Source organism: Malurus melanocephalus, unplaced genomic scaffold (assembly GCF_030028575.1).
Source record: "Malurus melanocephalus ecotype Western Australia unplaced genomic scaffold, MMel_1.1 scaffold_33, whole genome shotgun sequence".
Classification (NCBI taxonomy): Eukaryota; Metazoa; Chordata; class Aves; order Passeriformes; family Maluridae; genus Malurus; species Malurus melanocephalus.
The window spans coordinates 2560110-2572260 of record NW_026623265.1 but is presented as its reverse complement, the minus strand read 5'-3'; the positions used below and the strand labels follow the sequence as shown (position 1 = coordinate 2572260).

Sequence of the window (12151 nt, the reverse complement as noted above, 5' to 3'; positions counted from 1 at the left end):
ACAATCACTAAATTTGAGACTTATTCAATACCATACATGCTCTGCCTCTTATAGAATCACTGTGTTGCCAGAAGTTCTCTTAAGTGACATTATCATGCAAGGATCACCAATAAAACATCATCTCCCTTGCCTTCCCATAGCCTGTTAATTCATCTCCAGTAGCAGCAGTTCTATAAATGTCATGTACAGCTAAAAAACTACATTCAACCATTTTATTTTAGAATATATTTACCTCTTCTGAGATGTAGCAGATGACTTGGACCTTGAACGTGTGCTTGACAATGAAGGAGTCACATATTGACACACACATTGCAAGCACAATTCGTTTTGTTGATGCAAGCACAGCAGTTGTATAAGCACAGATGGGCAACTGAATGCTCACACTCCTTTTATTTTCCACTGTAAGTCTGATACAATCCTGTCACAGAGTATCAAAATATCTTTCAGATATTTGTTTTAATCTGGAAACAATGTAGGTTGGAGTTCCTCCTAGTTAGAATGTAGGAAAACCAAGACTGAGTATTTTTTGATGTATCAAGAAAGATAATTTGGTGTTACAGCATCACCTGGTGACCATTGCGAGAACTACTTGATATGTTTGTATTTTGGGGAGCTTTTCCAAGTCACCTTTCCTGCAGGGGAAGTAGAATGAGTCTTATGGGGGATTCCACCATTCTGAGCTGAGTTGTCTTCGTGGTAGGACCATCCTCTCGGCAAGCCGTTATAGAATCAATACTCAAGCTCTTCAGATTTAGGAGATGGGGGAAAAGGAGGATAGCGAGGCATTTGTGAAAGCCAGTGTAGCCTAAGGAGTACAACCTCCCTTGAACTCCACCTACCTTGATAGGAAGAGGGAAGCTCCTTCAGAGGGCAGTGCACAKCTAAAGCCCTGACACAGCACCTCCCAGAGTGGAGCTCGCCTGTCTGTTAACTATGAGGGTGTACATCTAGTTGGGCTCGCTGCTTTGAAGCTGCCTTTTTGTAAATTGCTCACATTGACCCTTGCCAACAGAGCTCAGAGAGGTAGTGAAGATCATTCCTGACCAGAAACTTTCACACAAATATTGCACATGGTAACCTAAAGGCAATTTACCCAATTAGAAAATGTCTTTATGCAGTTATTTTTCCATCTGGAATACAAATTGTTTCTTTATAGCAGGTTTTCTTGCACATGTAGAAGAATATTCAATATTCTGGTCTTTGGATATTTTTTCTTATTCACCCAAATGCACCTCTATTTAGTAAAAGCCTCATTTTGTTTCTTATGATGAAAGACATAATATTCCTTCCACTGTGAATTACATCTACTCTCACCTTCACAGCTTGGAAAGTTCACTAACACCTGGAAAATTCAGCAGCATCTGAGTGAGAAGCTATTTCATAGTTACGGGCTTGCTTGGGCATACTTTTTACAAAATAACAGCCCTGGAGTTGCAGCACTCTAAAATCTGGTTTAGAAGAAACCAAGTATTGTGTTCCCTTATGTTTCTCTCACAGACCTCCTTGCCTGGGGGACAGCAAAAAGGATAGCTCAGGTGTGAAGGATTCTGAATGTAATGCAGAAGAGAAACTCATCACTTGTGATTAGGAGTTTGAGACCTCTTGAAGAAAGCATCTCAGGAAGGTCTCATTTTGTTTTCCTGATTTCAATTGAATTTCTTAGGAACAAGGAAGCACTGGCTTATGAGAGGAAAGATGCAATAGGAAGTAAACCATAACATTTGACTTTCTAAGAAAAATATTTCCTGACTCCATTTGAGTTTCTAGAGGCACACTTAACTTCTCATTGGGCATCTATGCTTTGACACACCACCAGTAAGTTTTGCTGAATCTGGTCTAATGGTGCTGCCAACTCCTGTGAATTTCCCTGGATGTTTCATTAACACACAGCAAAGTGTTGAAATGATGCAGTATCGTCCTTTGTACAATAAAGCCTGGGAAGAGTAAAGTCTCTTGTCTTAAGTGAAGTCAAAATGATATCTCTTTCCCAGCTGATGGTCCAGCTGTTGTTATTGTAACACAGATGAAGCTGCTTCCCCAGGGGTTATTCTTTATCCTTGTTCAATTTTCTATGAGATGTTCCTTTCAGTATTCTCTTTGCTTTCTCTGTAGACATGCAGACAAAAGAATATCATGAATTCCAGTGGCATTATAAATTAAAACAAATGTATGTTTTCTGATTTAATATTTCTGTTACAGCCTTTCTTTAGAACAGTCATGTTTTCATAGTTTTTCCACATTAACATCTTCCTTAGGTGACAACTATATACATTGATAAATGATTGATAGATCACAAATAGTTTTATAAGTCCTTTCAAGACTGGTCTTTTTTTTTTTTTTAAATTCAAGTTAGCCATGATCTTTGTGTCAGGTTGACACAAAGACACTTGATAGGAGACTTCTGTAAGGGTAGGAATTGTCAGAACTGTGGCCAAGGCACCTCTTCCCTTCATCCAGTTTTAYACAATTTATTAAATTGGGTTAGCCTCACAGGGACTACATGATAGGGAGCACAAGGCTGGCTGTGGTCTGCAATGTATTGCATGGTGCTTTGGTTAGTGCATTAAAAAACATGGGCTTTGAGGGGAAAAAAATTATATGCTTTATAAACAGTAGCAAGTCATATATACACAGTCGTTCAAATTTATCATTATTTCTTTGAAGATATTTGTGATTTGCATGCTTATTCRGAATAAGCACAATTTTAATTGGAACCTTGTGAGTTTAATACAGCATGAGAAAATGGACTATGTTAACTCTTTCTAATACTGTCTGAAGGCATCTGTTTACCTCTTAGCAATAATTCACAGAATTTCTGGGCCTCTTTTGTCATCTTGCAGCAAAATCCCCACAGATTATTCATAGTACAAAGAAGAAAGCAAAAAAGGGAAATCATAATTCACCAAAAGACAACAAAACTTCTTCCAAGTCAGAACTTGTACAGGAACCTCCAGCAATATTAATAGATGAATCTTGCCTCTCAGAAAACTTGCAAAATAATGTTGGAAGTCCACAACAAGTAAGAGATGGCTAATCACTGGGATTTTTTTTGGGGGGGGGAGGGGGGGAAGCAACCAAACAGCAAAAAAATGGTGAAGGGATGTTGCTAATTCTTTTGGTTCATGTGAAGATCTTACATCCTGAGGCAAGAACAAGGAATCCAAAACTATTACTGTTGGTAGCTTTTGAATGAGGTGATGAAAAAAGGATAATGTACATGTATGAATGACTAAATAAGTAGGGAGTTTCATATCAAGGTGATTTACTCTACCTTTAAATGGTCTTCATTTGGCAAATCCAATTCAAGTATAGCATAACTTTCACATAAAGATCAAAAACTGCCAGAAATAAAATTAAAGTTCTGATGCTTCATTATGAGCTTTCTTTGAAATGTGATGTTATAGAAGGCCATCTATAATAGTTAGTTTGCATAAAGAAACACCTATTTCCAGTCAGCTACAAGCTTTAGTAACAGACACATAATACCTGCCGCTCGAGTCAAGTTTGTCAGAGAGTAATATCAAACCATGGGGTTTGCTTCATGTCACTTAGTAATATTTGWCTACTTTAGAAAAATGAAGTATACTTTCTAAAACAGTTCTTGTTTTTCCATCTCAACGTGCTTTTCTGCTGTGATTTTTTGTTGATAGTTGCATTCAATTGCAACAAAATATCTTAAGTAAACACAAATTATTGAGAAATAAACTCCAGAGTTGCTCCTTTGACTCAGAACTGGCATTAGAATTTGGAAAACAGTTTTTAAATATAGTCATTTCCAATTCAGTTTAGACAGTGCTTAGAACAGCCCATGGACCCTGTCACCTCTGCCTCAAATTAAGGCATTATTGAGTGCTAGTACTACAGCTCAAAGCCCTGTAGTAGGTTTTAAAATCAAAGACAAAAGTCTTTGTTTTGGTACATGGCATACAGAGGAAAGTTACATGGAAATCTTACAGGAATGTAGCTCCTTATTTTATAGCCCAGTTTAGTTTTACTTGGTAAACACATGAGTAATTGTTTAATTTCACAGGAATTAAAGTAAGATCTGTGGAATTAACATTAATTTTTTAAGCTTCTTGTAACGCTGTTATGTGCAAGCTTGTAAATTAATTATGTGTTTTATATTTTCTGAATTCAATAGCTGGCAGTTTACTAACCTAGTAGGACTTGAATGCTTGCTGTAATTGTTATGTCTTCAGCATGTTGTATTTTCTTTCACAGTCTCACCAGTACATGATACAGGCATTGGTGTTGCATGATAGTTGGCCTCTTACTGAGAGTGAGTCTGTGTTTGTTCAGGAACTGAGAGAATTGAAGAAAGATGAAATCAGAGGTAGGTTGATCTAAGTACATATTTAGTTAAATCTACCATGTTACTGATGTAAGTATATATATATATATTTCTTCAAGCATCATTTTTTCTTTTGTTCACTGAGTCAAATAACTAGACAACAAATCTTTTTGTTCTCTAGCTCTTAGAAATGAAGCTTGATTATATGGATCTACAACTTCAGTTCACAAAATATAAGGAAATGAGAAAATACACTGCAAAACTCACCTTCTTAGGGCTCAGCTTTAGGTAGAGATCTGGAACAGAAACATGCCTGCTGATAATTTAAGAGCATGCACTGAACAAGACAGGGGAAAAATGCCTGGTTTGGGGGATRTATTTCTTCTGTATTGCTGGGAGAAGAATTTAACAAGAGGAGGGATGAGGAAAGCTCYGAAGTAGAGTCTGTATGTCTAAATCAGGAAGGGGACAGAGAAATTAAAGAAGGTTTTGATTTTGATTTTTTTAAAGATTATTGTAGCATTTCTTCTTAAGGGACAGAAAAAAACAAGTACAAGACATAGTAAAAGTACTTATAATGCTAGTCAGTATTCTGTAAATTAGATAAATGCCTCAYATTTTCTTCTTTTAACAGTAGGGTTGACACAAAATAATTTAGATTTTAATTATGTTAAAGTTTATCATGCTGAAAYCAACAGCCTGAGAGAGGMAAGGCTGCTGCCATTGCATATTCCCAGGTCCAACCACATTCCCAGGTCAATTAGTGAGGCTGAAGTTGTAAGCCCACCAAKCACATGCACATTGGCACACACACACACTATGTGTGTATATATACACATTGCCAGCTACACGGGTCACAGCAGACACTCAGAGCATGCACACAAGCACAGGCAGCACCAGCTGCCTCATCCTACTTTTCCCTCTTTGGCTGGGAAGAATGGAAGTTCCCTAGAGAGACTGTGTTTCTGTGAAGGTGGATCCTTCCACCAGCGGCACTTAGACACCTGATGTGTCCAATAGCTGYCCCTGCATCCCCTACGATCTTGGAGCCTGCAGCCCTACTCCAGATGCAGGTGCAGAACATCATGTAAATGCAGAGCTTATTCTCCTGTGTTCTCACCCCTAAGTTCCTGCAGAACCTAAAATATTACTTTCCACGATTCATTAAATTACTTGTATCGTTAATATTAAAGTTCTATCACTCAATTTTAAAATAAACAAAATCATAAACTATTTGCATTGTCCTTCYTCATACACATACACTTGCTAATACCCTAAAATTTTTTTAGGATGATTTGATTTTTGTTACAGTGGTATGTCTTCTTATCCTATTTGTATGTTTCTTTTAAAATGTCTGCTAAATGTCARTTCTTTGGGTTTTTAAAATTTCTAATACCCTAGAAGGAAGTTAGATTCTGCAGCAGCAACTGCTGACAGATATTATTTCTTGGGTTTGAAATGTATGCAATATTTGAGATCTTCTCAGTTTTACTTTATTTATCCTTACACAACTTTAGGAAGATGTACCTTGATTTACTATAGTCTCTAGTCAGTTTTAATAGCATTTGGGGAGCTGTGTCATGTAGGCTTACAGGCTTGTACAGAGCTCTTCTACTGATTTTAGCCACTTGTAGTTTGCTGTGTTCTTCACAATATCWTAGTTTCTTCCTAGATTATTCCATTTATTCTCTTAATTTTCCCTGTTAGACTGCTTCTTACAATAGACATCCTACTTCATGCTCTTATCTTTCTGAGTCAGCTACATAGTGACAGCTTGCTCTTATCACATCAGTCATGCTACTGGTGTGTATCATTTTACAGTTTCACCATGGTCTGTAAAACTGCAGGTGAGAGGAGGTCACTTAATCTTTTAAGTTTCTTTGCTAGTTCTCAGCTCATATCACTGAACCTTGCCAATGTCATGAGTATTCTCCTGTTCAATTCAAGGTAGCAATATTCCAGTTCCTAGGTTCCCTTTTCCATGTTAACTGATGCTCATTTGCAGTCAAACATCCTTAAGCAACAGTCGATGATAACAAGCACTACTTGTCTTGGGATTGTTTTAAAATGGTGTMATTTTTGTGCCCTCTCATAATTTCTGCCTTTCACAGTAACCCAAATCCATTTCACAGTTTTTATTAGCTGAGTGTTTCTATTTATACAGGAACACCAACAGATTGCCTAGGCCACCACCAGAGTTTAAAAACAATTTACATCAAAAAGTTTGAACACCAATACTCATATGTTAATTACCTTGTATTTATTTTATTTACTCCCATTATCAGCAATATTTAGTATTTTCCCCCAAAACACTAAACTATAAAATTTGGTGTTTTGTGGGAAAACCCAAACATTTAAATTTTTTTCTGATTGTGAACTCAAATCAATTTGAAAACTGACCTATGCCATTTAGGATTGCCAGCATCAGCTGTCAAACACAAATTCATGTAGTAATAATGTTGGTGTGTAAACAAAAAGGTATTGCCTCACCACATGATCTTTAAGAATGCTGCAGGAACCCAGGTGAAAAGTTTCTGCAACAAATTTTCCCTGTTTCAAGCATCCCTTTTTCATGTAAGCCAACAGTGCCATCTGGAGTTAATTTTGTATTAAGGCTAATTGTATTAAAAGCCTTTGTATTAAGATCTGCTGAAACCTTTTAAACTAGTCTCCCTTTCAATAAAAACCCATGCTATTATACTTTGATATTCACGGGTATTACAAATATTTATTTAGAACATTTTTGGAGAAAGWAATTTCTCTGGTATACAGATGCTATGATCATTTTGTATTTGCTGATGTTTGTACTTGTGAAAAGAACTGTGTTAACAAAAGTTAATTTGTGAATACTTAGTCCTATTTATTATATATGAAWCCTGCTTAAAGAGCCTATTGCACAAACAAAACATTAAAAAGGCATTGGGGAGGAAAACCTAAGTAAACAGAAATTAGAAAGTGCAGCCTAGCTTATTTATWTAGGCTTTACKCTTCTCTCTCTTTTTTCTCTTTTTTTCTTTTCCYACTGGTGAGAACTGTTACAGAGCAATTCTTCAATGGAAAAATATTTTTAAAAMTTWAAGGTCAAKATTATAATTCTTGTGTAAAAGGGAAAATTAGCAGGCAATCTTGCAACTGCTAGTACCAYTTTCAGTTGCTTGACTGTGTGAACAAAATCATTTCCAGGTTCATTTTGTATACAGAATTTTCAGCTATTATCTTTTACTTTGGTTTTATTTTTCTTGTAGTGAGATCATAAGCTTTATTATGCAACTGTCACAACCCTGAGCTGGATCATCACTGTGTGCTGAATACTGACTGCAATGTATTTTACATATTGCCTGAAATTAACTGAAGRGTATAAACTGTTGATGAGAGAAGTCTGTCTATCCAGCTGGGAAAGCAGGGGGAGATAGAGTGCCCAGTCCACATAGTAGAAGTAGGCTTGAAAAAGCAGGACAGRCAATATGCATTGGAATATTCCTTTTTATGCTCCAGATCTGTAAAAGTTTTTCCCAGGTTTTCTTTTCCCACAGGAGAAGTTGCTAGCTCGTGCCAAGGAGAGGATTCCACAAAATGTTTTAGAGGGTGTTCAGTTCTCTCTCTCTCTCTCTTTATCTATTTCCCAGTCTGCCTGTCAGTAGTGATTAATCATTTGCCTGGTRTTCAGTGAACAATAGTTCACAGAGGGTATGTGATGGTGCTGGAGATCTCTAAGCTGCACTCTAACCCCATGCTACTACTGCAACCTTGTTGTCAGTTTGCTTCTATCCTGGTGTACTTGTTCTGTAATTTTAGTGTCTGGGTGAGCTCAACTTTGGAAATATTTTTGATAATGACATCTGTTGAGAATCCTTCTGAGGGCTCAGTCAAAGACAGGAAAAGCAACATCTGAACTTCTTTATCTTTCCTTACCAAATCTGAAAATCCTTCTGGGGCAACTAACAGTCATTACTACCAATTACTGGGTAATCCCACTAAATGCTCAGAGCCTATTTCAGATAGCAGGAGCATGATGTCTTCTCAAAACTTYAAAAGACTCCTCTGTGTTTTACCTATGATAAGATAGATTCTCTGTACTTTATATTTCATAAGTTAGGAGTAGATAATTGCCTAAAAAAGATATTTGATGTATCTCAATCTGAAGCTGAGTTTCAGCTAGGAATCATTTGGTGTAACTCTTTAGCTTGTCACAGACAGGACATCAGACTGGATGATCAYTATGGTCCCATTTGGCATTAGACTAAATGAATTTCTGAATAAATAATTGAAGAGCAGTAGGTAAGCTAATTTTAAAGCTGCTGTCAGCTGTGCCATCACTGTCAGCCTGTGTGATGCTCAAGCTTTTCTTGATGCCATACAGATATAAAAACTTCCACAGAGAGTTTGTGATGACTGATGCTGTGAGCTGGAATGGCCTTTTACATTCTGTATCATGTGCCTGCCTTTCTTCTTACTGCATCCCACAAAAAGCTTTGCCCTTGGAAAAGCCTCGAGTGGTAACTCACATCTTCCTTTGAATCAGAGTGGGCTGCATGCCAAAATGAAGTCATTGCCCCCTCCAGGCATGTCTGGAGGATGATCCCAAAACTGGGGATACTGCTTGCTCTGCTGAGGGAATGGGAATGGCTGGGGGAACCTGGACAGTGCAGTGGATGGGAGAGCTTGGAGATCTCAGCTTAATCTTGCCCTAAGCCTTTATATMTGGAGTTAAAGTAGGTTACCACATTCTAGCCCTGTCATTTCTTATGCTTGCTTATTCTCTACTAACTTATCAGTTCAGAGCATCAAAATTTTAAAATTCAGAGTTGAAAAATAATTATAGAAACCAGACAAAGCTTGTCGTATCCCATGACATAGGAAGTTTTTGTCTGGTATCATTTAGCTAACTACGCAGAATGTACTTTGAATATTTTTATAAAAAGTAAATAATTTATCCCTAAAACTTAATAATTCCTTGACTAATGCACATACACTAGCCTGATTTATAATAAGTTATGCTAATAAGTTATGATAATATGAAATTAAAGGGAAAGCCATATATATAACTTTGAATTGTGTTATCACTATTTGTTTTATATTTGCATTCCTCTGGAATTGTTTTAGTATATTCAGTATTTGTGGAGACCGCTTTAATTTTTGCTTTCATTCTTTACTATATGCCTTGCTAGTACTGAATCAATTCAAGCTTTACACTTTGGTGTCATTGGACATTTTTKAAGTAGCATGAGGGGAAAAGAATARTAYCATTTCTAGATAAACACATATATGATGCAATACAGTTATACACCATCTAATATATATTTGTATATGGAGCTATATTTGCATTATAAATACGTTTCTATATATTTAATATTTAAAATTTTATATATCCACATAACCTCAGCCATGACATTACAGATCTCATCCAAAACTCATTAATCATGCAGTACAATGATTTGTCCTCAGTGAAAAGAAACTGGAAAAGCACTAAATGAAAGATATCTTAGAAGCATTAAGTGAAAGATGTCTTATTATTATCATCAGACAGTCACTTGTGTCCACTTTTTTTCTGAGAGAAGTCCCCTGTTTTACTGTATTAGCTAAAGCTAGGTTTCTAGTGCTTGTCTTAATGCTTCAGGCAGTAGGAAGGTGGAAGGAAATTGAATTCAGACTCAGATTTTTAATCATTCTCATAGTGTTTTGGATTCATCCCTTCTTGTTTCAATTGACACATTCCTTATAATATTAGAGTTATATGCTGTTACAGGCTTTATTTATTAATTAATTTTAACAAGAATGTGATATGCAAGAAGTCTTGTTTACAGTTCTCATCAGTTAAGATGTTGCAGAATAAGTATAAAATTCACAGGTGTCAATTCTTGGTATCATTAATTCAAACATATAATATACATATGTATTGATAATATCATTAATTTAAAATATTCTCAGATAGTTCTGAAAATTGCAATTTTGCGTTTCCTAAATATGCATCGTCTCAAATATGTTTCTTGGCCTTAACTTTCTTGCATTTTTGGTGGGCTGTATCTATATTCTCTGTTCAAAACAGTCTTRTTAGGATTTGAGACAATGAGAACATTGACTGTACCTTTACCATTTATTTCTTACCTTTCTGGTGCATAACAAACACCAGAGATTGTATGAGACTATTGAAGGGAGGTAAGAGTCAGGTTCTGTACATTACAGTATTTATACTGTCCCATGCACAAGGCAGCAATGCAGTGATGGATGGCAGCACCATGGCAAACTCTCAGTTAAGCACTGGGTAAGGCGCTATTAGGACAGATAAGGCTGTCACAATATGTCCACCGTGTAAGTATGTTTTTAGAAGCTGGTTTGTMCCCACATTCTTTCTTAGTAGTACTTTAAAGTGTCACCTAATTAACTGATTTTCCWTTGTCTCTCTGTATTTGTGCTGTTATTCCACCCTGAGTTTTATAGGGGGAACTCTGTTTATGGATAAMAGTGATATTCTCTAATTCATCATGCATTAGATTTATGAGTAATACACCAGGGAAGGGGTGAGGAGCACAGATTTCCCCTAACTSTCACTTCTTTTTAAGTAAAAAAGATTACACAAAATCCTAAACCAAACAGAAGATCAAAAGAGAAATTATTGGAGAAGACAGAAAAAGATCGTTTCCACAAAGGAGGATCAYATGAATCTCAGGTGAGAACAAAGCTAAAGCCTCAATTTGTTGAATGTGCCATCCTTGTACTGAATACAGAGATATTCTCAGGTCTGCAGATCAGTACTGCTAAGACTTCTAATGTCTCTTGCACTTCTCTATATGGCTGGTGGCTTTGCCACCTTTTTAGCTTTATACCTGAGAATTTAAGAGGTTGAATGTAAAATATGTGCATCCTAGATTTGGAGACACAACTTCCTCATTTCTTTGTTTATGTATAAACCAAATACTGGTTGTTGCTTTTGTTGGTGTAGTTTCTGTCTCTGCTAAAGGCTTATTAAATTTCATGAATTCACCATATTTGTGTCCCATTAGTCCCTCATTGTAGTGGCTTTCATGGATTCCTAGGGAGATGAAATAGGTCTTTCCATTGTAGTCAGTTCYGGGCTCATATATCACAACTTCATTAGCCTGCAGACATACAGTGGCAGAAAAATTTTTATGTACTTGCTTACTTGGAAGTTCTTCTCCCTCTGGGGTGGAATCATCTGAATGTCCTGTGGCTATTGCCAGCCTTAATTCCTTAAAAGGAATAATTGACATTATTGGTTGCAAATGGATTAATGGAAAGCAATGAAGAAACTGACAGCTCCTTGTTTAATGGTATTGCTTTTGCTGGGAATTTTGTTGCCTCATGGCGTGTAGTTCAAGGAGAGAACAATAGTTTTTCATTAAGAAAACTCTACTGATCTTTTTTGTTGACTAAACTTGCTGCACAGCAGAGTTCCCTGTGATTCRTTTCCACACCTAATTATACAGAGTTCAGGAATAGTGCTTCACACTGCGGGTGCTGGGATGATGGTTCTTGGGAATCCAGCACTAAAGCAGATACAAGTTTTGAGATGGAGCCCTTGCAGATAAAGAAATTGTCCACCTTTAGTCTCAAATAAGAACTGAATTCCTAACCTGAGTTCTATGTCTTGGGCTTAAAACCTCTTCAGATGATGCAGTTTCCAGAAATAACTGCAGCACAGTATCTCATTTGCTGGTCAGTTGRCGGAATAGTCTCCTAGACTTCAGGCCCTACTTAGCCTGTGATTCTGGAGAAGCCATTTGTTAAGATGTTTTAGAGACTGTGGGAAGTGATTGGAATAGAACCTTCTAAGACAGAGCAAGGTTTATTTCTGTGTAAAAATCCCACTTGAATACAATAAGGCTTCTAGTAAAGAWGCTT

General features: G+C 36.7%; 1 protein-coding gene across 1 annotated transcript in view; it reads left to right on the top strand.

Moving 5' to 3' along the window:
* The window catches only part of ADGB (androglobin), a gene marked incomplete at its 5' end in the record, with an annotated part of 91010 nt that overhangs the window by 71666 nt on the left and 7193 nt on the right, over positions 1-12151 (top strand). The window contains 3 exons of the mRNA XM_057363966.1: positions 2841-3019; positions 4222-4333; positions 10852-10958. Of these exons, the coding sequence (XP_057219949.1) occupies positions 2841-3019; positions 4222-4333; positions 10852-10958 (398 nt within the window). The remainder of the gene's footprint in view (positions 1-2840; positions 3020-4221; positions 4334-10851; positions 10959-12151) is intronic.